This window comes from Theropithecus gelada, chromosome 16 (assembly GCF_003255815.1).
Source record: "Theropithecus gelada isolate Dixy chromosome 16, Tgel_1.0, whole genome shotgun sequence".
NCBI classification, from domain to species: domain Eukaryota; kingdom Metazoa; phylum Chordata; class Mammalia; order Primates; family Cercopithecidae; genus Theropithecus; species Theropithecus gelada.
Window position 1 is genome coordinate 22,076,617 of NC_037684.1, and position 26,863 is coordinate 22,103,479.

The following is a 26,863-nucleotide window of genomic DNA, read 5'->3' on the forward strand; positions in this document are numbered from 1 at the left end:
AGTGAGACGCCATCTCAAATAAAAAATAAGAAAAAAAAAGAGATACGGCTATTGTCTTAAAGTATTTCCTCTAAGGAAATAAAACCACACCACTGAAGGCATCTGGAGGAGAGCTTTCAAATACAGCGTTTTAACACGTGGCACAAGCCCCTTAAAGCATTTTTTTCAGTCTTACCCGTTTATAACTTTGCTTTACCCGTTATAACTTTATAACCTCCCCCAACCCCCAGATATTCTATTCAGCTAAAAGATGAATGTGTAGGCCAGGACAGACTAACTTGGAACTGCCTTAAACTTCTCAGTTCTTTGGGAAGTGTTTTATGCGCCGCTCCTCAGAGGGACGCAGTGTTAAATGTGATGAAATATCACCAAGGAGTTTAAGCATATTGCTCCTGGTGCCTTTCTCTATGCTTAATTGAACTTGTACTCTCATTTCAAAGGAACGGCTTTGGAAATGTTTTCACAGAATGTGAAATGCAGCACACCACTTTCCATGTTGCAATCTAAGTAGTTACTCACGTCAGCAAGGAACAGAACAGGAGCAGCTCACCTCCATGAATCCAATTCTCAGAGGCCCCTTTTTTTCATTTATTATTTGTGTAAAACAAAATATCATATTACTTCATTCTTTAGTAATTGCCTTTTTTCATTTCAGTTGAATTTGCCTCAGATTACAAGAGGAAATGTCATTCTATATGAGAAAATTGCCAAATAGTTCCATATTGATCAGGAACTAGTCCAGTATTGATCTCTGAAACTGCCGTGCCTTGTTCTCATTGGAATAGTTCTCTTTGAATGGGAACTTCATAAGCAGGAAGCTGGGCAATATTAAATCTCATCAGTGGTCCACATGAGAAGCACGATGCATTATAGAGGTGCACATAACAGAGGCTGCCTGTTAAATGCAGACTAAAAAAAAAGAGCTCAGACTGAGGGAAAGTTTTCCCCCACCCACCCCATGTGGTCCTAGGCATTTTATCACAGTGTACATCTCCTACAAAAAGAAAAAGTCAGCTTGGGAGTTGTAACCATGACTAAGAACTCAGTATAAGATAAATCACAGGTTCATCAAGAACATGTCAAAAAACCAAAGGTTCAGCTGTCAACTTCTGCAGTCATTTGAAATAATAAAATTGGGTGATAAACTACACACATATATTCTACACTTATTGATTATCCAAGATCTAAGGGGTCTTCCTTTACTGTAAAGATATAGCCAACACATACAAAATTACAACACTGTCATACAAAAATTTGACCTAAGATAAATTTGGCTAACAAGCTTATTTATGTTGAAAGATGTTTTTGGATCCTAATACTTGAAGATGCAATTTTCCAGGACTGTCTGGTACCCTCAAGTAAGAGGTTACATTCTTTTCCGTGAAGGAAGAATGAGTTGCTGGCAAAGCTACCATTAGAACTCAGACTTGAATTAGGACTCTTGACTTGACATCTAGGATTTGCCCTTTATAAGTTATTTTCTCAGATGACAGGTAAACAGCTGATAGAGATATGAGAGAGAGAGAGAGAGAGAGAGAGAGAAAGAGGGGATAGGTAGAGAAACCTCTCTGTAAAACTATTCATGAAACTTGATTTGAACATCTGTCCTCACTTCCACCAATAAGCATCCTTCAAGCAAGCAGAGGCATGCAGGATCACTCCCACCGGCCTCTGAGCTTCACCCCAGATTTGCATCTTTGTTCACAAACAACTCTGACCCCCTCTAGATCTTTGCCATCCTTACTCATGAATAGAGCCATGGAAGTTTAGAGAGAAGAATCGCCCTTCTGGTATATTGGTTCTCAGTCTCCTTTCTGTCTATAATGCCCAGATGATAACGCTGACAAGAACCAAACAATGGTTTTCTGCTGGCTGCTGCATGGACAAGATAGTATGTGACGAAAAACTAGTTCCTGGCCTAGTTAGCCCTGGAAAACACCCCAGCATGCCTTGACATTAGGGCTGAAAACTTCTGTTTTACTCATGTTCTTTTCTTGGGTCCTTCTGCCTCTGTCCTATCAAACATACCAAGCAAGCTTCAATAGAGAGAAAAGAAGATGCAAAAACTTTAGCCAGTGTCTTTCAAATCCCAATATCTAGAAGACAGACACTGATTCAATGGCAGCCTCTGAGGCAGCGTGATGAGTCATGAAAACAAACATGACACGTTAAATGCACACCGACTCAGCAATGTTAATATGAAGGTACAGGAGTCTTTGGTATGGAAACATGGTAATACCATAGGGAGATGGAAACAGGGCAGGCAATCTCACCCTAATGTCTTAGGGTGTGACACATGGGGGCGGGGATGGTAGGCAGCATGTATTTAAGCTGAGGACGCTGACTGGAACCTCAGAGATGCTTCCCCTCATCCGACAGATGATGTCATCTCTTCCTCCCTTGCTTTTGCCCAGCACTGCCGGCAAGCAGAGCCGCTGAGCAGAAACCATTTCATTCGTTCATTCAAGCAGTGTTTACTATACACCCAGTATGTGGTGGACTCATGCTGGCATTTGGGGGCTCAGAGATAAAAGATGCAAACCCTTCCCCTGAAGGCGCACAGCTTTGTAGGGACAGTCAAACAGGTAAATAATGATTGGCAAGCTAATTCAGTAAATACAGTGAAAGAGGTGGGCACTGGCCCAGCTGGGGAAGCCAGGGAGTCCTTGAGGAGAGGAACAGTAGTTATCCCAGGGAAGCAGGGCAAGGACCCTCCAGGGCAGGGCAGGAGGATGTGACAAACCTGGACCGCACCTTGTGCTAGGTGCTTGAGAAGCATGATCCCGTTTATTCCTCAAACAAGCCCATGAGCGAAGTACTCCAAACATCTGCATATTACAATGTGGAAACTGAGGCTCAGATGGTTACCTATGGGTCCAAGGACACACGGATAGTGAGCAGCAAAGTCCGCTCCAACTGAGATGTGAGTCTAAAGCTCACTCTCTCCACTCTGGGTCTTTCCAAGTTCTGCTGTGTGAGGATACAGAAAGGGCAAAAGGTAGAGTATACGTATTAACAACATTTGCAGAAAGAACACAGTAGGGAATGAAAATGTCAGGACAGCAGAAGCTGCCTATGTCCTCTGATGACTGTTGCATCTTGGAGAGGGAGTGGACAAAGAGGGATCTCCTGGCAGGACCTCAGTGGATGGAGTCTGGGGTATCAGCACTATGGTGTTTTGGAAACTTGCTGTGTGTAAGAAATCCCTGAGCATAACCTTTGCCTCTTGCTCCTGGCCTATACCACACTTCGGCCCCCAATATTTTCCACAAATATAGGTGCAGCACAAAGGCTGGTTATAGTTTCAAAGAAACAAAACATGTTCCTTTTATTTACTCCAGTCATGCCTGGAATGCCTCTCTTTCTACTTCTTCACTTCTCCCCACCACCCCAAATAAAATAAAATGCAATAATAGCAGCATGCTAGAGTACGCAATGTGTTCCTCGTGCAAGCTTGGTTAAGCAAATCACATTGACCTTTAACAAAAATGTGCCGAATGCTTCCTTCTCTTATTCAATATGTTAATCTTCAGGCCAAACCACCATTAGAGCAAGCCTCATTAAGTGCAGCTCTGATCACGCTACTCCCTGGCTTCAAACCCTTCAGTGGTTCCGCATTGCCTCCAGATGAAGCCCAAACTCCCAGTAGCGCTGGAAAGACCTTCTGGTGTGGCCTGTGCTGACCCCACCAGCCATATTTCTCACAGCAGCCCTCCCTCCCCTTGCATCTCCACATCCCCTGGCAGCTCACACTCCATCCGTCCCCAAGTACACACCACTCTTTCCTTGGGTCTTTTTCTAGCATTGCTCTGTCTACAGTGGCCTTGACACCCTACCTCACTGCCAGCTACACACTGATCACCTTCTGCTGTTAAAGATGCAGTTGAAGTCAACTCCTCAATTCATTCCTTCCTCAGTCCCCCGCACCCCCGCCCCAGACAAAACTCACAGCCTCTCTTGGGCCCAGTGCAGATTTAGGTCAGTGTCTCTATGATGCCCTCTGCATTCACTTAATTATTTCCTACTCACCTATACCTGGCTTAGTGCCTGACACATATTAGGGATTTAAGAGGCAGTCAGAGACAAATGCTGATATCCAATGTTAACTTATTATGTTGGCCCCGATATATATATATGTGTGTGTGTATATGTGTATATATATGTGTAGGTGTATATATGTGTGTATATATGTATACATGTATATATGTGTATATATGTATCTATGTATGTGTATATATGTATACATGTATATATGTGTGTATATATGTATACATGTATATGTGTGTGTATATATGTATGTATGTATATATGTCAGCAATACCATCTCTTTCTCAAGAAACCTAATTTTTAAATCTTCTTTCCTTCTCTAGATGATGCATATTTACTACAGGGGCTTAATATAGAGGAACTATATCCAGAGACCTCTAGTTTCATCACTTACGATGGGTCGATGACTATCCCACCCTGCTATGAGACAGCAAGTTGGATCATAATGAACAAACCTGTCTATATAACCAGGATGCAGGTGAGTTTCTCTCTGGTCCTTTAGCTAAAGGAAAAGAATGATGTAAAAAAAAAAAAAAATCACTGAATTGTGGAATGCCTATTCTAATAGTTTACTAGGACCATTATAACAAAGTCCCACAAACTGTGTAGTTTCAACCAATACAAACTTATCGCCTCACAGTTCTGGAGACTAGAGGTTCAAGACCAAGGTGTTGGCAGCATTGCTTCCTTCAGTGGGATGTGAGGAACAATCTGTTGCATGCCTCTCCCCTAGCTTCTAGTGGTTTGCTGACAATCTTTGGTGTGCTTTGGTATTTAAAAGCAGCACCCCAAGCTCTACCTACATTTTTTTTCTTTCTTTTTTGAGATGGAGTCTCACTCTTATCACTTGTCACCCAGGCTGGAGTGCAGTGGCGCGATCTCGGCTCACTGCAACATCCACCTCCTGGGTTCAAGCGATTCTCACGCCTCAGCCTCCTGAGTAGCTGGGATTACAGGCACATGTCACCACACCTGGCTAATTTTTGTACTTTTAGTAGAGATAGGGTTTCACCATGTTGACCAGGCTGGTCTTGAACTCCTGACCTCAGGTAATCCATCTGCCTCGGCCTCCCAAAATGCTGGCATTACAGGCGTAAGCCACCATACCCAGCCTCTACCTCCATCTTTATAAGGTGTTTTCTCTGTGTCTGAGGCTCTGTGTCCAAATTTCCCGTTTTTATAAAAACACCTTCTGTATTGCATTAAAGCCTACCCCCAATAAGCTTGTCTCAGCTAATTCCATCTGCAATGACTATTTTCCAAATAAGGTCACATTCTGAGCTACTGGGGGTTACCAGTACCTTCAGCTTATGAATTTCAGGGGTATACGATTCAACCCATATGCCTGGGTTTAAAGAGCCAGCATCCAAAAGGCTTAGCCTGAGCTAATTATAGAAGCATCTCACCTGTCTCAGTGGGAAAAGACAGCCATTAGTTCCCAGAGTGCATTCTACAACTACAGTGTTCAGAAAGCAAGCCAGCAAAATGGAAGATGTCATCATGCATTTGAAAAAGTTGGGTTTTAAAAAGTTAAATAGATTCCATTCTTGAAGGACTTCTGGGGTCCTTCTTAAGTGCTAATACGTGTGTCAGTCTTCAAGAGGAAGTGGTATGATACGTAGCGTTTCGCACACATATTTGAATGTGGGGTTTTTTTGGATCATCTCGCAGAGTTAGTACTCCTCAGAACTCGACGGAAGGCAGATGGGTCCTCCTGTGTGAGCTTGGCTACACAGCTTATTGTGCTCTTCAGGCCTGTCACCCCACCTCTATGAAATGAACACTCCTCTTCTTTATTGAGAGGGGGATAAATTACATGAGTTCGCTCCGGCTCTGACATTCTACGACTGTGGGAGTCTATAACAAATTAAAGGAGAGATGAGCTAAGGAAGCAGAAGCCAATCTCCTTGATGGGATATGTGTTCCCACCTGACAACCATCTGAACAATTTGAAATTCCTTATCCTATCTGTATTGATGAGGACTCACTAGGTGACAGGCAACAGTAACTCCCCGCTTAAGCTTAGAAAAAGCATTTATTCGAGAGCTACAGGGGCATCTTAGAGAATTTAACATCAGAAATTGACATCAGAAATTCACTGAAATGGGAACCCCAGAAGTGCTTTCTCTCTGCTGTCCTCTTGTCACCACACATTCACTTCATTCTTCTTTCCTGCTAGAGACCGTCTTCTTTGGCCTCACAGTCCTGTGGCAGAACACGGCTGCAAACAGTCCAGCCACGTGGCCCTCATAGTCTCACAGAAAAGAAACCAAACTGGTCCAGCTTAGTTTAGCTCTGACCCATGGACCAGTCACTATGATCCAGGTAATACTATGTGGGAGTCATGGAGTTATTGAACCAAAGAGTATCAAAGAACGAACAAACCCTGGAGAAACCTAACCAGATTTCCTCCTTTTATGGATGCTGCATTTGAGAGTGACAGAGCGCAAGTGACTTGTTCAGAGGCATACACAGGCTAGTAAGCTAGAAGCAGGGCTGGCTTCATGCACGGAGACATAGTGGGCCTTCAGCTCAATTGAACCCATGGAAAAAAGGGACTCTGTGGGGTTTATACAGCCCTTTCCTCATACAACTGATACCACCTAGCTTGGCCCCAGTCTCTGTGGTCTTATTTTCTTCCCTGGTGCATTTAAGAGGATGGTTGGATCTCACGGCTACTTCTCTCTCCTCAGATGCATTCCTTGCGCCTGCTCAGCCAGAACCAGCCATCTCAGATCTTTCTGAGCATGAGTGACAACTTCAGGCCTGTCCAGCCACTCAACAACCGCTGCATCCGCACCAATATCAACTTCAGTTTACAGGGGAAGGACTGTCCAAACAACCGAGCCCAGAAGCTTCAGTATAGAGGTGGGTGTGGTGGCTCAGAGAGTGGAGGATCTAGGCCAGAGCTCAGTCTCTCTGCTTAGACCTGTTCTTAAAGGCCTGGCATTATCTTCCATCATAGGAATGATGATTATAAATGACAATAACCATCACGCTCCATTTGCATGGTGGTGAAGGTCTTAAGTTTTGATATATGTAATATAGATATCTGTATGAACGCATCTAGGTAGCTAGGTAGGTAGGTAAGTGGGTGGGTGGATGGATGGTAGGTAGATGGCAAGGTGTAGAGGTTTGATATATGTGAGAGAGAGAGAGAGAGATATATATATATATATATATAACCTTTAAATACACATATGAAACCTTTAAAACCCCTGTAGATCAAGCAAGACAGCTTCTTTTTATTGCCATTTTATAGAAGAGCCCAGAAATGCTCCCAAGGTTATCTGTTAGAACAGGACAGCAAAAAGCATTAGAGCTTTTAAGTATATGCAAGAAAGACCCCCTTTTCCCTAGAAGGTTAACAAATACTCTAAAGGGCAGGCCATTAGGATCCAATGGGATAATTTGTGAGTGTATCTTTGCCCAGTGCTATGTCCCTAGAAATGGTTATTATTCCTACTAAAGGGGACATTTAAGGTGACATCTGCCTCCTGTAACTCTGTGATCCACACCCAGCCCTCTCTCTCTCTCTTCCCTTCTGCATACTACTAAACATCTGTTAATCATTGTGGTAAACATTCAGTGTAGAAAGAGGCACGATGGGGTCTTGGAGGGCCCTGGACTGGAAATCAGGACATCTAAGTCCTGGGCCGGGTTCTAACAAGCTGTACAAACCCAGCCACATTGTTTACCCCCTAGACCTGGCTTCTTCATGACAGTTCCTATGACATCTACTTCACAGTTTGTTAAAGGAAGCAAACAAGAGCCTGGATGGGGAGGCCCTTTGTAGCAATAACATGCTCCCCAAATAGGAGGGCTGTGGTTATTACCAGACAGCTTTTAGAAGCAGCCTCCACCACTACTCCTTGATCCTCCACTTCATTCTTCCTACTTCCCCCATGTTCCCTTCTTTTTTGTCTCTCAGATACACTTGCGTGCCCAAACTACATATTTTCCACTCCCTTCCAGCCAGAACTACCAGAAAAGTAAATACCTAACTCATTCATTGCTTCTTCTCATTAGTCAATACCCCTGTATTGTGTTCCTAGTATGTGTCAGTTAGTTGGGTGATGGGTGAGATAGGACCCCTAGCCACACAGAGCATATGGTCTACAACAGGAGTCTACACACTTTTTCTATAAAGGACAGAGTAAATATGTTAAGTTTTGAAGCCATAAAATCTCTGTGGGACTCTGACATTATTGTATGAAATCAGCCATTGATAATATGTAAATGAATGGGTATGGCTGTGTTCCAATAAAACTTTATTTATAAAAACAGGTATTGTGCTGGATTAGATGTGTGGACTGTTGTTTTTCCATCCCTGGCCTAGAGCAGTGTCATCCACTAGAACTTTCTGTGGTAATGGGAATGTTTTCATGATAGGTTGATTACTATCCTGCATTGTCCAATACAGCAGCTACTAGCCATATGTGGCTATTGAACATTGGATGGGTGACTAGTACAATGATGCAACTAATTTTTTAATTTTAATTAATTTAAATTTATAGTATATCGGTCAGTATAGGCCTAGAAGGTCATGGAGAATTGGAAGGGGGTAGCTGAAATGCACATAAGTAAGCAGGCATTTACAAAACAGTCCCGTCCCCTCTGGAGGAATTCCCTAAAACTGTGCAAATTAATTGAATATGCCTCATTTTATGTTGTATGTGTGATTTTTTTCTTTCTTTCTCTCTCTCTGCAGTAAATGAATGGCTCCTCAAGTAGGGAACAAAGCCAAGAAGAATCCCACCTCAGTGAAATGCTACAACTGTGAATTGACGTAACCTAGAATGTCCCCCTTCTTGCTTCTCTCTCCTTCTTTCCCCCAAGCCTCATTCATTCTTGGGATTGGCCCTTTCTTCATGAAAAGTGTCTGCAAAACCATGGCAGAGGAATACATCTCTCACACACTCACAAACACACACACAAGCACTTGCACATACATACACACACATGCAAACATACCTACACACACTCTCTTACAACCTCCATCATGGGAAGTCAAGTTTCAGAAACAAAAGTCTCATTCATAAGGTCTTAGAAGAAAATAACCAGTTAACCTGATTACAATTTTGATACCGTTTTCCTGAACTAATAAATCTACCCAATGAGACTTTTCAGCCTTTGTACATACAAAATTCTTCCAAAAGAGAGAGAAAATACAGCTCTGATGGCATCAAACGGACTTTGCATCAAGTAATTTCAGATAGTGTCCTAGGATCCTTTGAGGGTGTTGGTAGCAGGTGAGCAGGACAAAGTTGACCAAGGACACTTATTTCTAGATTATGATTCTTCTGTTTACTCAACAATTTAAAAAGAAAAAAAAAGGACAGACATTGAAGAGCTACACATTGTATATATATCACCACAGACTATAAAGAAATGGAATTATTTCCCTCTTTGTCACATATCTGTAGTAGGATTTGCCAAGATCAGAAATGACCCATTTGCTGTTTCTTGTTTTCCAAAGGTCATACATTGTGTTTGGTTATTGTTACCAGCTCAATAAATGTGTTTAACGAGTTAATTTCATTTTTCTGGCTTTGGTCTATTCTCCTTCCTTACAGGCTAAGCCCTGGCTCCATGCAACTGCATTCTTTGATTTCACTTGTTCCTTCATCTACATGTTTTGTTCATTTGCAGCCAGTTTTTACTGAGTTTGTGGCAATCAGGAATGCATTTGCTAAGCAAGTATAACTTTAATTCCACTCCATGGCTCGATCATTCACATGAGGTGAGCTTCAGCCTGAGATAGCAGGCGACAGATTTCTTGCGTTTCAAAACTGCCATGCCCCCCTGTGATGCTCCCGTGAAGGAATGCACTTTGCCTTGTAAGTTCCTGGGAAAGGGGTATCTTTTCTCTCCAGGTGCAGCCAGATCTCACAAAGTACAAACGAATGCCTTTCTTTTCTTGTTTATAATGGTCACTCACTGTGTTTGGTTACTGTCAAGAAATCAATAAATGTGTTTAACAAGTTACCCAGTACCTATGTCTGACTTTATTGAGAAAGAGGATGCTCCCTGCTGAAGTCTCTGAGTCCTGCTGGGTGCAGGAGCAATTGCATATGAGACTGGCAGGGCAGCCAGAACAGCCTGTCTGGCCATTCCCAGAGCCAGGTAATTAATACCCTGTTGAGAAAACATATAGGCTTAGCTGCTGGAAGAGAATACTTGGATGTTTGTTCAGTGGCCAAATTAAAAATAACTTTCATCTCTCCTGTCACACTCTCCTGCAAGGGAGAAAGCTCAGGCAAGGAGAGTCTGTGCAAATGAGAACATTCCCAAGCATGTGAAAAACTTTAGCCCAGTGACTAGATGGATTGACAAGGTAAATTTCAAAACACTCAGTTATTTCATATTCAAAATAATATACTTAACTGTATTTTATCTTTTACTTTTTGTGTCAATGTCAGACACACGGCAGCCTTAGCTATGATGGCATCTAGGCCTATTTCTGAGCAACATTATTTTTCCAGAGAACCAAATATTCACAAAGGTTTAGGGCGAGCAGGTGGCAATCTATTTATGTGGCTTGCTGCTGCTTCTGAGGTAGAATCTTCCTTATCCTGCAATGGCAGGCAGCGATATAGTATAACAGCTGAAGAATATGGACGGTAAATCAACTTTACTCTGCCTCTTGCCTGCTGTGTGACCCTAGGCAAGTTGCCTTACTTCTCTATCGGTACACTGGGGAGGTTAATAATTGCCTCTCTGAGTTATGAGGCTTAAACACTATGTAGCTACTTAAAGCAGCTTGCACAATACCTGCAATGACTGTTCTATAAATGGTACCAATAGTAGAGCATTTGTATGACCTGCCTATTAAAAGTTTATCTGAATCATATCATGCCTTCCTTTACAGGGTGGTGGTAGCATCAATCACAACAAGGACACCAGAGTGACAGCAAAAAAAAAAAAAAAAAAAGCAATAGATACCCAGCAGACTGCACATAGATAAATGCCTGCGATGTGTTGAGGAAGACAAGGAAAAGCACAAGTGAGGAAGGAAAGCAGGCATCTGGGTTTCTAGGCCCCACCCCATCACAGCATCCTCTCTGACACTGGGCAAGTCAACTCCCCTCCTTGGGACTGAGTTCTTATCGACAAACAGTTTGGATAAGACAACCTCCCCTGACCTTTGCACTCTTCATTCCCCTAACTGTGCCTCTCATTCAGTTCTTTAGTCCAGTGAGAACAAAGAAAAACTCAGTCTCTCACCCCTAGGGTCCCTGGGCAGAGGCAGACTTTCACCTTGGCCAAACACGACTCAAAATGGGGCAAACTGGCTCCTGCCTCTGACTTTCTGGGCCAGTCCTAAATGCCCCTTTCTCCATACTCACTAGATTTCCCAAACTATAAAAAGAAAATATAGTCACTTTGCCCTCACAATATGCGGGAGTAATAAAAAGACTAGCTAGATTAGTACCTCAAAAAAAAAAAAAAAAAAAAAGCGGTGGTAGTTTTTAAAGTACCAAAGAGCCCCTGGACTTCCTGAGCACCCATGGGCTGCAAAATCTATTGACGTATTTTTGTTCTTTGATGTCTTCATCTAGGACTTGGTCTGATCTGGGTCTTGATCTCTTCAACATCACTAATCATCAGGGAAATGCAAATCAAAACTACAATGAGATACCACCTCATACCTGTTGAAGACATCAAGGAACAAAAATACATTAATAGATTTTGCAGTCCATGGGTGCTCAGGAAGTCCCAGGGGAGCGGTGCCTCCTCTGTGCTCCACAGTGTGTGCCAATAGGCCAGCTTTGCCTGTTGGAGCCCTGGCTGACATGAGCACCCCTTCCTTTTTGGAGAAGTCTACAATCTGCAAGGAAACACATGCTAAGCCTCAGTTCTCTCCTCTGCAAAACTGGGGAGGGAGGTAAATATACACCCGAGAATGCTCTGGACAAATTGAATGAAAAAAAGAACACACCGAGGTGGGTGGATCACCTGAGATCAGGAGTTTGAGAATAGCCTGGCCAATATGGTGAAACCGTGTCTCCACTAAAAATATAAAAATTAGCCGGGCATGGTGGCATGTGCCTATAATCCCAACTACCTGGGAGGCTGAGGCAGGAGAATCACTTGAACCCAGAAGGTGGAGGATGCCGTGAGCCAAGATCCATCACTCCACTGCACTCCAGCCTGAGTGACAGAGTGAGACTCTGTCTCAAAAAAAAAAAAAAAAAAAAAAAAATCATGTGGAAATCCACAGCACTAGCCCCTTCTTGGGGACACATTTTGTGGTTTTCAAGACCATTAGGGCCTTGTTCCAGTCTCCCTCTGTAGCAGTTAAGTTTCCATGGTGACATTAGGACAACCACAACTCGCTGCACTAAATGTGTCTGGAACGTGGTACAAGACAGTGAGATAATCACATGGAATCTGGACAGGAAAGCAGTCCTTGACCACAGCCCATAACACACACATCAGGTCAAAGAAGATGATTGACAATGGTCAATTAGCATATGCCCACACCCCCAGGGTGGACCCTTCCTGCTGGAACCCAGAACACCTGCAGCTCATAAGAGTATCTCAGTTTTCCTGTTCCAGAAATCCTAAAAGTAGGACCTCTAGGAGCAGAAACTCACTGTAACATTATTCACCAACTGGCACAACTGAACATAAGGAAAGATCTGCCAAGACTCCAGTTGAAAAACACATACTATTATTGATAAGGTCTGCCATAGGTTGCACATTTTGTGGTCCAGGCCCTGTGCCAAGCAGCTTACAAATATCATCTCATTTTACCCACACAATGACCCATAAAGTAATCACTACTGCTGTCCCTGGGTTATAAATACAGAAATGGACTTCTTATAGACCAGGTGATAGCCTCAGGATCACATAGCTCATAGGTGACAATGCCAGACTCAACTCTTCTAAGCCAGTGGTTCTCAAAGCATGGCCCCAGCCATCAGCATCACTTAGGAGCTGGTTAGAAACGCTCATTTTTAGATTGCACTGCAGACCTATTGACACTCAGAGGGTGAGGCCCAGCCATCTGTGTTTTAACAAGCCCCCTAGATGATTCTGATGCACACTCAAGTGTGAGAATCACCATAAATCAAATATTCATCCCTACTACTTCCTACTCTAGAGTTTCCCAAACTTTACTACATATTAGAACCTCCTTAGCATAATGTCCTGCAAGTTCATCCACGTTGTGGCAAATGGCAAGATTTCCTTCTTTTTAAGGCATTCCATTGTATGTCTATGCCACATTTTCTTTACCTGTTCATCTATCAGTGAGCATTTTAGCTTTTATCCATGTCTTTGCTATTGTAAGTAATGTTGCAATGAACGTGGGAGTACAGATACCTCTTTGCAATCCTGATTTCAATTCTTTTGGGTATATACCCAGAAATGGGATTGTTGGATCATACACTAGGTCTATTTAATTTTTTGTGGAATCTCCATACTGTTTTCCATAGTCTGTACCAATCTACATTCCCATCAACAGTGTATAAAGGTTCCCTTTGTCAATATTTGTTATCTTTGGTTTGCTTGATAATAGCCATTCTAATAAGTATGAGGTGGTATCTCATTGTAGTTCTGATTTGCATTTCCCTGATGATTAGCGATGTTGAACACCTTTTTGTATACCTGTTGGCCACTTGTATGTCTTCTTTGGAGAAATGACTATTCGGGTCTTTTATCCATTTTTAATCAGATGATTTGGGCTTTTTGCTATTGAGTTGTGGGAGTACTAAATGAAATAAGCCAGACACAGACAGAAGAACAAATACTACATGACCCCATTTATATTAGGAATCTAAAATAGTCAAACTCATAGAAGCAGAGAGTAGAATGGTGGTTACCAGGACCTTGGGGGAGGGGAAATCAGGGAGGTGTTGGCCAAAAGTCAAATCGTTTTAGTTATCCAGGATGAGTAAGTCCTAAAGATCTACTGCAGAGCATAATACCTATAGCTAACAATGCTATCCTTTACATTTAATAAATGTATACATAAAAATAATAGGGTAGATCTTATGCTAAGTGTTCTTATGACAAGACGAGGAAACTTTTAAAGATAATGGTTGCATTTATGCATTGTTTATGGTGATGGCTTCAAGGGTGTATACTTATCTTCAGACTCATCAAGATGTATATACATTAAATATATACAACATTTTTATGTCAGTCATAAAAACATAATTCAATTATATAGATGTCATTCATTTTCTATGTCAATCATAAAAATATATCTCAATAAAAGTACATACTAATAATTTTTAAAAAGAATCTCCTAGAAAGTTTTAAAAATCCCAATGCCCAGGTTGTACCACATATCACTTAAATCAGGATGTCTGGGAGCAGTGGCCAGGCTTCAGTGTATTGTAAAGATCTGCAGATGATTCCAACATGCAGCAAACTTTGGGGATCACACCTCTACCTAAAGGACCTTCTCAGTGGAGGGTTCACCTCTGAGGGGCATCCATGGAAGCCCAGAAGTCAGAGTTATCTAATGGCCATTCCCTTTTCAGAATCAGATCCAGATTCCTATGCATGTTAACTATTTTGGATGGTCTCAGAATGTTCCCTATCCCAATTTTCTCCTTCATTTAACAGGTCCAGAGTTTGAATAACAAATCTCTCTCAGAAACATTACTATTTGAAATACTGGTTTGGCACCAGCCTTCTAAAATTCACTCCAGGTCATCACTTCTAATAACTCAGATTGCAAAGCTTCCAAGTCCTCAGACTATTACAAACAAATGAAAACAAGCTGTGAGTCAGGACACCAGAAGTTCAGAAACATACGCTGTGTCCATCACTAAAAGTTATAAGCCAGCTATGGCCCATCAGTTCTAACTCCATCGTGTCTCTTCCATGCCACATTCCCTCCCCACAACTATTCAGTCCTGTGACAAGGCCTAGTCTGAGCCCTCATCTTCTTTGGCCTGGACTACAACAATATCTACCCAGAAAGTCCTTCTGCCTCTAGTCTTCAGATAAGTGAGAGACCCTGGGTCAAGAGTATAAAAATACCCAAACACGGTTCTCATATAAAGGGAACCTGAGTTCACCCCGAATAAATGTTGAAGGAAATTTAGGCTGGGCTGAGGAGTAGGTAGAAAACAATCTCAGGCACTTTCCAGAGAGGAGACCAAAACACAAAGCTACACAGAAAATCCAGCAGGGCAGCATTCCAAATTGATTTGGTAGAGAAACAGATTTCAGGCGCAATGCAAAAGGGCAGTACCTGGACGCCAGACCTGGAATGGACATAGGAATCAGGACCCAGGAGAATTGCCTGAGCAGCTCTTCACAGGGCATCTGAGGTCTTAGCCATGGCCCAGGTGGGGAGGAAGGGTTAGAGAGTCACATTCTGACCCAGACATTGCCAGCCCACTCCCATCTCATCACTAGGACTAACGAACGAAAACCTCCAACCAGAACACATCTCCCAATACTCAAACTTTCAATGGTCCCCAGTTGTTTCAAGGTTAAAGGATCAAATTCTTTCGCAAAGCCTTTCTTAATGGATTCTCAGCAGAGATCCAAAGACTCGTGTCTCAACCCTCCTGATGAATGTTGTGGGCCCAGCTACCCTAGAACCTTCACTGACATGCAGATGCCCACTCATACTTTCCAGCCTCCTAACCATAGTCCATGTCATCTCTCAGCTTAAAATGCTCTTTTTGATTCTTCCTCACCCATGGAAACATGATGTACCTTTAAAGAGCCCTAGCTCAAATGCCACTTCACAGGATTCCTTCATCTCCTCAGGGGAAACGATTTCTTCCATCCTCTGAGCTCACACAGCATATTGATTATATCTCTAATTAACATTTACTTCACTCGGTTCTATGTTAGAAATGTGTGTATGTAATAGATGAAGAACTTCATGTGGTTCTGTATTTTCCTGTCTGCACGTGCCAATTTGAAGTTCCCTAAAGACAGAGATGATCTCTTCATTCATCTTTGTCTCTCTCCCTTCTATGCATAGAAAGAAATAGAAATCATATCATAATACTTTGCAAAATAGGAGATACTAAAAAATATTGCTACATAGAATTTTCCTATGGGATGGAGGATAGTATTTGATTCTTTTCAGTTCAGAGTTGTTGACCTATGTAGCAAGTATGTATCAGGCAGAGTGCTGGGTTATTTGACAAATATTTTACATACATTATTTTATTTGGCGCTCCTAGCAGTTCTGCCAAGTAGTTCTTGACCTTATTTTATAGATAAGGAAGTTATCAAAGAGATAACCATACACATGCAGGATCATATAGCTGGTGTCGTACTGGAAACAGAAAGTTACAGCAAAGGTTGATGCTAGAGAAGCCTCAGGTGAACATGTCTTAGCTGATGCCAGAATGGAACAGTGCTTCCCTTTGGGACTGTAGTCATCTAGTCCTATTCTTTATACTGGATCTGTTATGGTCTGAATTTTTTTTGGTTTTGTTTCCAAGACAGGTTCTCAGTCTGTCTCCCGGGCCGGAGTATAGTAGCACAATCATAGCTCACTGTAGCCTCAATCTCCTGGGCTCAGGCCATCCTCCCACCCCAGCCTCCCACATAGCTGGACCACAGGTGTGCGTCACCACACCTGGCTAATTTTTATTTTTAGTAGAAAAAAGGTCTCATTATATTACACAGGCTGGTCTCGAACTCCTGGGCTCAAGTGATCCTCCTGCCTCAGCATCCCAAAGTGCTGAAATTACAGGTGTGAGCCACCATGCCTGGCCTAATCTGAATGTCTGTCTCCCTAAAATTCATATGTTGAAATTTTAACTCCCAAGGCAAATGTATTAGGAGGTAGGACTTTTGGGAGGTGATTAGGTCATGAGGGTGGAGCCCTCATGAACGGGATTAGTGTCTTTATAAAAGAGGCACGAGAGCGATGCCTCACCCCCTTCTACTATGTGAGGACACAGCAGGAAGGCACCATCTATAAGACAGAAAGTGGACCCGCACCAGACACTAAATAAATCTGTTTTAATCTTGGACTTCCCAGCCTTCAGAACTGTAAGAAATACATTTCTGTTTTTATCATGCAGTCAGTTTATGGTATTTTGTTTAAATAGCCAAAATGGACTAAGATAGGACCCAAGGTGTAGGAACTCTGTCAATGGCTCCCAACCCCAGACCAATTAAATCAGTCTCTGACTCTTGAGTCCATGCCATCAATAGATTTTTTAATTTTTTTTAAGTCACAGGTGATTCTATTCTTCTATCTGCAAATATATCAAGACATTTGCTTTCCTCTAGAAAATAGCTTCCAAGGGAAAAAAAGATATTTGCCTAACAGTTCCAAATACATATAGGTTACCTGGCCCTGGAACAGATGCTCACATAGAGTGGTAGGATGGAGACTGGATGAAAGAAAATAACAATTCCTTTAGGGGCCCAGGATGCTAGGTTCTGACACATGAATTCAGTGAGATGTGCTACGGGTTGATTATCCCTTATCTGAAATGCCGAAGTGTTTCCGATTTTTTCAGGTTTTGAAATATTTGCAGAATAAATACCATTTTTGAGCATCCCAAATCTGAAAATCCAAAATTCAGAATGCTCCAATGAGCCTTTCCTTTGAGCACCATGTCAACACTCAAAAAAGTTTTGGATTTTAGAGCATCTTGGATTTCAGATTTTTGGATCTGGGATGCTCAACCTGTAGTAGGATTTCTAGAGCTGATGAGGATACTCACCCCTCCCACCCAAGTTGGCCTCTTTACCTCTGGGGTCAGATTCTGAGAATTCTAAGGATATTGAATGGTTAACTTCAGACAAGAGCTAAGAGGAGGAAACAAGAGCCAAACTGTCACTGTGCCCGAGTGAGTGGCAGCCTCACCCCTGTCACCAGACAATGAGATAAGATGCTTCTGCCTCCTGGAGTTAAGGTGCCTCATGGGAGAAATGGATATAATTTCTTTTCTCATAACCTAATAGGTTGTGAAAACAAAACCAGAGAAGAGATGAGAAAAAGCTTGGGGAAAGTGTTAAACACATGTCAAATAGTGCTAACAGAAGGGATGCAAATACTTTTGCTGCAGTGAATGAAGATGCATTGCTGGAAAATGTGCATAGCTAGGGAACCTGGTGGACATACATTCAATAGCCATTGAGTGAAGGCCTACTATGTGAAAGGCACACACCTTGTCCACAAAGGAACTTAGTGTAGAAGGGGAGACGTGGCCCTAGTGGATTTTGGGGATTTACCTCCCTGATAGAGATTTTAAAGGTAAAAATTTGAGCTGTATCTTAATAAATACTTTTGGGAGTTGAGAATTGTGGGTTAGAAGAGAAAGACCACTTTGGAAATTGTAGGAGGAAGAAATTGATTCTAACAGAGGCTTCTGAGAAAGAAGACTTCCCTAATGAATGCCATTTCAGCCGATAAAGCTCAAAATGAAGGAACACTAGTTTGTGGGTGTGCCCCCAAAATAGTGAAGCAGCCAGTGTGGCTAAGATCATCTGTAGGTGTCAGTCAGCTCTTTCCTGCAAGAGTTTTGCTGGGTCCCTTCAGAGCCAAGGCTGACACACCTTCTCTAAGTCACTTCATTTGCTGGACACTGGAGACTTAGCACCTGGCTTTGGACCAGGCACAGTGGAGAAAACTGAAGGATAAGTAGTGGTCATTGCCCTCAAGAAGTTTAAAATCTAATTGGGAAGACACAATAAATGAGCGTGGAACTCTTGCAATCCATGTGACAGGAATATTTAACACTCAGCAGTTATTTTGAAACTGTCAGATAGGCAAGTTGGCTAAGTATGGTTGTATAGTCAGCACACTGCCCAAATGTGCCCAGCTGAGAAGAAGACTAAGGACCTCCTTTTACAATTCATCAGCCTAGGGTAAATGAATGGTTCTTGTAATTCACACAAAGATACTGCTTGTGCTAGCTGAGGGCCAAAGAGCAGCAACTTGAAAAATGATAGGAAATTCAGAAATGAGGAACAAGGTCTTGATTGAAAAGCTCAGTAGGAAGCTTTAGTGAAGAAAAGAGGGATTTGAATTATGCCTGCCAGGTGGCAGGATTGGAACTGGTGGGAGGCAGGATGGTATTCCAGACAAACAGAACAGCTGAGGCTAAGATCTGAAGCTAGAATGAGCCTGGCAGGTGCTCTGGGCATGATGAGAATTAACTGGCTTAGTATAGATCAGTTGAAAGTAGACTAAGGAAAAGTCAACTGGGTTTGATACAATGGGTCAGAGAGGGAAGGCAGTGTGCAAACTAGAAGTAGCAGGTACTCCTGGGTCTGCTTGTGTCTTCTAGTCTGGGCTCTGCAATTCACATGCTGATGACACTTGACAATTATGTTATGCCTCTGAGTCGAAGATTCCTCATCCACAGAAAGCAGAGGAATCTCCCTTACCCACTTTGCAAGCAAAGACACAAAAATGAAATGGGGAGAGAGCTACCTACTTCATGAGGTTTCAGAGAGGTTTTCTTAATATAACAAACAATGGGAAGCCATTGTAAGTCGTGAGCAAGAATATGGCATAGTCTGGGCATATATCTGAGACACAGATCCAGAGAACCCATGGAGGGGAGGAAGAAGGCAGCTTTAGATCCCTACTGGTCAGGTGGGAATAAGCGCAAAGCCCCAATCCTCTAAACTTGGTGGGTGTCTTCTTCCTGTTCCTGAGAAGCTGACTTCCCAGGTTCCTAGGATTCCTTGTGTTAAAGGGACAGCCCAGTGGCTCAACCACCTTGCCCAGGAAGAAATTTCAGTCACCAGCTGATGAAAGAGCTGCTCTGGATATTTGAAAGATGAAAGATCCTAATACAAACAGGGGTCCAAAGGGAGACTGCAGGAAGTAAGTACTGAAAAGAGAGGATAGCAGTGATTGCTAATATTCATTACACACAGACTATGTGCTTTACAGGTATCAATTCATCTGATTATCACAATCCTCCTATAGGGGCTGTCGTTATGAACTCCATTTTACAGAGGCGAACACAGAGGTATGGAGAGGCCAAGCCCCTTGACCAATATGGTTCAACCAGTAAGTAGCGAAGAAGAGAGCCAGGTATCAGAGTCCTCACGCCTCATCACTCTGTCATAGTGCCTCTCAGAAAATGTGGTGGCAAAAAACACAGCAGAGATTAATTAAAATAAGTAGCCAGAATATACCCCAAGGAACTGAAAACAGGTATGCAAACAAGTACACATCAAGCATGTTTACAGCAGCACAAGTCACAATAGCCAAGAGGTGGAATCAGCCCAAAAACCCATGGATGGATGAATGGATAAGCAAAATATGCTACAATGACTATTATTCATCCATAAAAAAGAATGAAGTACTGATATACACTACAATACGGATGAGCCTGAGCACATTATGCTACGTGAAAGAAGCTAGACCCGAAAGGCCACATGCTGCATGCTTTCATTTCTATGAAATATCCAGAACAGGTAGATCCATAGAGACAGACTGGTGATCACAAGGGATTGGAAATAGAGGGGAACAGGGAGAACTGCTTAACCAGTATGTGGTTTCCTATTGGGGTAATAAAAATGTTTTGGAACTAGATAGAGATAGTGGTGGTACAACATTGTCAAGGTACTGAATACCACTGAATTGTTCACTTCTAAATGGTTAACCTTATGCTATGTAAATGTCACCTCAATTTTTATTTTTTTTTAGGTGAATCTTGCTCTGTTGCCCAGGATGGAGTGCAGTGGCACGATCTTGGCTCACTGCAACCTCTGTCTCCCAGGTTCAAGCAATTCTTCTGCCTCAGCCTCCTGAGTAGCTAGGATTACAGGTGTGTGCCACCACGCCTGGCTAATTTTTATATTTTTAGTAGAGACAGAGTTTCACCATGATGGCCAGGCTGGTCTTGAACTCCTGACCTCAGGTAATCCGCCCACCTCAGCCTCCTAAAGCGCTGGGATTACAGGCATGAGCCACTGCACCTGGCCTCACCTCAATATTTTTTTTAAAAAAATAAGTAACCAAAGCCCAGGATAGGCAATGCTAGGGAGGAAAGCACCTGCTCAACAGGGGAGGAAATTATAGGGAGGCATAGAATCTACAAACAGCCTCTGGCTCATGTCCCCCGCACAGCCTTGCTTAAACTGAACTTTGTTGTATCACTTGGTTGGTGGGAAAATACAGTAAAGAGCAATGCCTGCTAGTCACTGAATACCTTCCATGTGCCAGACATTATGTTAAGCACTTTACCAGCATTATTTTATCCAATCCTTTAACAGTATTCTGTAATTTAAAAAAATACTTGTTGTCCCTAAGCACAGTAAGCCCAACAAAGGTTCCGAGTGTTTAAGGAACTTGCTCAATAGCCTAATCTTAGTAAAGTGGCAGAGCCAGGATTCAAGCTCTGGTCTCTCAGATTGTTCAACACTACACCTTGCTATACTATTCCTCCGTCCCTGAAACTTCAGAATCCCTCCTCATATCTGGGTTACTCTGAGACTGGTGAGATCGCTACTGTAGATATCCAGCAACACTTTCACCTCAGCTATTTACAATCCTTTGGGCAAAGAGAAGTGAGCTCACCCTTCCACTAGCAGCTTGCAGTGGAGTTACCTGCCTGCCTGAGTTTAAACTAATAGCATGCAGCTTGGCCATGCGGCTTCCAATTTTTTTCCCTCATTCAGAGGTAGACAAGTAGTCATTGTGGCTTAGAGCAATTGTTTTGTTTTCAGTGAATTAAAACAACTGTCAAACCACTGAGGCCATCTTCTAGACTCTTGTTACAGAATTATTCAGAAGGGAAGTTTGCATGATAAAGATGCAAACCAATTATAGAGAGAAGCCCAGCATCAGAGAGAACCCAGACTCCTTCCTGCAGTCTGCAAAGTCTGCAAATAACTACGGATCTGTCAAACACCCAAGGGAAGCAGAGAATGAAAAATGGATAATAAATATTTTCAAGAGGAGACTGGACACTGACAAGAGGAAGTGATACAAGTGGCCCAATTCCAGGAATTCAGACAGCTTAACCTTCACTCAAGTGGCATACAACCCGGGCTTCCCAGAAAAGCCAGAGTTGGGGAGAATTGATGACACCAAGGAAAGCTTCGTAGGAGAGCATAATAAAGAGAGAGGAGAAATTTGGTTACCCTAGGTGCCAGAAACCTCAGGAAATAACTACTCTACCAACCTCAAGGAGCACTGACACTTCAGCCCACATTTGAGATCAAAGACAGAGCTAGTTGGGCTCTCCTTGAGCACATTCTATAAAATTGCTGACTTACAATTAAAGTCATAGGTTGATACTGATAGTTTTTAGACTTATAACAAAAAGTACATCTATATTAGCAGAAGCAAAGCAAAGGTAAGACTTTGATTTGGGTGAAGAAATTTGCCAAAGCTGGGATCTTTTTGTGTGCCAGCTGCTCCCGCCCACCAGAGGTACTGGCCCATCACCCAACCTTGGTTCGCCTGGTGTTGAAATGTGGCTACATGGTGAGTTACTTTTTAAATTGAGCAGAAACAGTTCTAGAAGCTCTGAATAGAGACTGGCCACTTTCTAGGGGAAGTCTGATTATCAACAGAAGAAAAAAAAAGGTGGGCTTTGAATATAGGTTCCAGTCCCAGGGTTTCACCTTACTAGCCAGGCGACATGGATGAGGCACTTTCCCTCTACGGCCCTCAGTTTTCTCACATAAATGGGTAGGGTGTTACTTTCTATTCTCTTTCTTTTTTCACTGAAAACACACGTACATGTTTTACACAATACTTGGTGAAGCTTTCTGAATTCTGACAGCTCATTTACTCTGGTCCTTCCTGCATTACAGATGTCTTGTTCTTCATATGCCTTTTTGAAAGTCTTTCTTGTATTGTTTCATCTGAAGGTCCCTTCTTCCTTCCAGATTATTAGTAACTTGATGGCTCCCCAGCTGTGCAATGATTGAAAGTTATTTTTTTTTGAGCCAGTTTCTTCTTATGCAAAGCAGAGATAATGAATAATAAATAATCTCTCATGATTGTTGAGAAGATTAACTGAGTTAACATGTGTGAACATGACTAGCATATTTTTTAAAAGCCTAGCATAGCATTGGCCACAGAGTCATGATCAGATAAGTGTTATTTTTATCTAAGAATAAAATGACAAAATAGAGGTGGTATCTCCTCCACATACTAGAAATGTTTCCCCTGAATATTTCTATTTAAAGGTTCAGCACATCAAGCACACATTTGTCCAGCTAAAGACTAGGAAGAGTATATTAATGAGTGAAGTTAATTCAAGCTAGCTGCTATAAAAACCTCAAAAGTTTAAGATAATAAAGATTTCTATTTCTCTTACATTACAGTTCAATATCAGCATCAACTCTCTTCAGTAGCTGTCCTCCAAGCAGGGGGTGACTCAGGGATCCAAGTTCTTTTTCCCACTTAGGATACTGCTGTATTAAACACAGTCACTGAGTTAGTCAGGATTCTCCAGAGGGACAGAACCAATAGGATAAAAAGGGTGGTGGGGAGGGAAAGAGAGAGAGGGAGAGGGAAAGAGAGAGAGTGAGAGGAAAAAAGGGAGAGGGAAAGGTGAGGGGTGGGAGAGAGATGGTGGGGGGGAGAGAGAGAGGGGAGAGAGATGGGGAGAGAGAGGGTGAGGGGGGAGGGGGGGAGGAGGGGAGGGGTGAGGGGGGAGGAGAGGAGTGGGTGAGGGGGGAGGGGGGGGGGGGGGGGGGGGGGGGGGGGAGAAGGGGCGATAGAGGGAGAGAGACAGAGAGAGATGGACTGAGTGGGGAAGATTAGCCCTCAATGTGAGCAAGTACCACCCAATTGGCTGTGGGCCTATCCACATTGAGGGCTAATCTTCCCCACTCAGTCCATCAATTCACACAACATTCTTCTCTCAAAATACCCACACAGACACACCCAGAAGTAATGCTTTACCAGTTCTCTATGCATATCTTAATTCAGTCAAGTGGACCCTAAAATTAACCATCAGACACCAGCATCAGTTTTGAAGAAGAGAGTCCTTTGCTTCTAGCGGCACAAAAGGAAAAACCAGTGAGTTTGTGGACAATGACTCATGAGGTCTAATGGCCAGACTGGGAAGTGTCATCTGTTATTTACGGCCACATCTTATTGGCCAGGATCCAATCACAAGGCCCACTCTAAATCCAAAAGAAACTGGAAATGTAGTCTTCCTGTGTGACTAGAATGGAGACAAAATCGTTTCATGAGAATGTGGCACTGCCCCCAACACGGTCTGGCCTCAGCCCTGGATTTTACATGACTGTGGCATTGAATGAATGCATGATTTGATTTCTCAGCAGCTCTTACCATTCATGTAGTTGTTTCATTCATTCTTTAATTTATTCATTTATGTATGTATTCATTCCACATTAATTGGGCATCTACTATGTGCCAGGCATTATGCTTCCTCCTCAGATTACAAATAAGACACAACGCTTGCCTCCAGGGAGTTGCTCATCTAGCAGGTAATAGATAAGCAAACAATTAGAGTACAGTATAAAAGTGTCTGCAATACAGACAATTCTTTTTCTCAATACAGACCTGTACAGGCAGTACAGGAGACTTGACTCACCTCACAAGGGGAGGGCCACCTGTGAAAGTGAATGTCGCTGCAGGAACACAAATGCTTAGACACCTGAGTCCTGGGCCCTCTTCATCCACAAGTCCCAGGACAGAGCTTCCTCACTTCCCCAGGGTGCTATAGCATCTCTGTTCCCCTTCCAGACCCATTTTCTTTATCCTGCTCTGCACCCCAGGAGACTGACCTTGGCACCCATTAGCAAGCTCCCTGGCTCTCATTCCCATTTGGGACCAGTAATAGTCCTGTGACAAGCAAGAGACTAGAGGATTGGGAGAGAGTGAGGTGGAGGTATTTATTCCCACAGTTCTCTCTCCCAGGCAGCAGGCTGAGTGTCTGGATTCTCTGTGAAAGGCCAGAGCTCCAGGGACCAGCCCTTCCTGCAGCTACAGGCCTCAGAGAGCAGCTGCTTCCTCCCTCTGCCCAGTGGGTTTCATTTACCCATGATGCAAGTCTCCACCATGTTCCCTTGGCTAAAGTATTTATGCTGTATGTGTCTGGGTACCTGGTAACCTTCCCAACAGAACAGCTACGTCCCATGTCAAAGCTTCGGAGGATCTAGATCTCATCAAGACTCACAGATCCAGGGCAATGTGGACCCTCACTGCAGCCTCCAGGCCCAGGAAGATGTGGGATGTGCTAGAAAGAGACTTGAGTCTAGGCCCGGATGGGGCAATAATTTGTTTCACAAATATGGGCAGGTTCTTTAGTCTCTCTGAGGCTCATTTTTCTTATCTGTGAAAATAGGGTGAAACTATCCCTTTCTTGAAGACTAAATGAACAATATAAGGTGCAGTGCTAGCCAGAGGGGAGCCTTCAATAAAAGAAGAAAAAATATCAGAAAAAAGAAACTTTTTTCTTTCCTTCCTTCCTTTCTTCATTCTTTTCTTCTATCCTTCCACTTCCTTCTTTGTTCCCTTCCTCCCTCCCTCCCTCTTAAATTCCTCACCCATACAGTAAAGGAGGGAATTTTAAAATCAGATTTAAAACAACACATCTTAATTAGGCATCCTACCGTGGGCAAGCAACTCTACAGCATGCTGTGGAGGACACAAGACGATGTACACCCTATGCCTTCTTCCAGAGAGGTCAGGACTCTGACAAGGGAAACGGATTATCAGTCCCTGCATCTGAAACAGGTGGAGGTTGGCCAAAACTTGAACAAAACACAAGGGGAGCACAGTGCAGGGAGCAATTACCCAGAACTGGGAGATGGGAAACACATCCTGAAGGAGTTCAGGTCTAAGTTCTGAGTTTTCTATAGAACAGTTGGGACAATTACCTATTCACACTAAGCACCTCATCTCCTACAGCAACCTGTCACCATTCAGCAGGTTGGGCCTGACATCCAATTCTTCCCTGGGCAAAACCCTCTTCAGAGTGTAAATGACATTTTCTTATGGTTTTGTCCAAAAATAATAATAATAATAATGCAAAAAGGAAAAACCAACATTGCTGTACACTGTGGGCTCCTGACTGCAGTGTTAACAGAGATGATTTGTTGAGAAAGTCTCCAGAAGGCTCCCCTGCAGCCCCCTGGGCTCATCTGATCTCTCACTTCCTGCTTGTATCTGTCAAGTTCCGCCACTGCCCTTGGAATAAAGATGAAATTCAATCCACTTAGTACTGTCCATAAGGCCTTTTATTATCTGACCCCCACCTTTCCCCACTGCTCTCAGACCCCAGACTCTCTGTCCTATACCCTGTGTTCTCATCACACAAATTACCGGCAAGGCCTTGAACAAATCACAGTACTTCAAGCCTTGGTATACGCTTTTTCTCTCTGCTTGAAACATCCTTCCCCAAACCCGTCTCGTCACCTGCGTAGTAAAAGCATTGTAAGTACCACTTCCTGCCAGAACCTCCCCTGAATTTGCCATCTGCCCTTCCTCTATGTACGTGTCTGTATTGCAGACACTTTTGCCCTGTACTGTAATTGTTTGCTTATCTATTACCTGTTAGATGAGCAACTCCCTGGAGGCAAGCACCATGTCTTATTTGTAATCTGAGCAGGAATCATAATGCCTGGCACATAGTAGATGCCCAGTTAATGTGGAATGAATAGACATGTAAATGAATAACTTAAAGAATGAATAAAAGAAATAACTAAATGAAGGCTAAGAAGAGCTACCGAGAAATCAAACCATGCATTCACACACCACCACAGTCATGTAAACTCCAGAGCTGAAGTCAGCACTCGGCGTCCTGTGCAAGCCGATGTGTATGCACTCTGGAGAGAGGGAACAGAGCAGCCCCTCAGCAGCTGGACAGCAAACTGCTACTTAGATGGAAGAAAGAGCCATAGTTAACTCTTCCTGCAC

General features: G+C 42.9%; 1 protein-coding gene across 3 annotated transcripts in view; it reads left to right on the forward strand.

Annotated features, from left to right (window-relative positions):
* Positions 1–10,042, forward strand: part of CA10 (carbonic anhydrase 10) — a 533,205-nt gene extending 523,163 nt beyond the window's left edge. For 2 of the 3 annotated variants that reach the window (XM_025361853.1, XM_025361852.1), the window contains exons 8-10: positions 4,371–4,525; positions 6,741–6,915; positions 8,759–10,042. In XM_025361853.1, the coding sequence (XP_025217638.1) occupies positions 4,371–4,525; positions 6,741–6,915; positions 8,759–8,781 (353 nt within the window). In that variant the 3' untranslated portion in view covers positions 8,782–10,042. The remainder of the gene's footprint in view (positions 1–4,370; positions 4,526–6,740; positions 6,916–8,758) is intronic. The other variant, XM_025361851.1, reaches the window with a different exon arrangement.
* Positions 10,043–26,863: the final 16,821 nt, after the last annotated feature.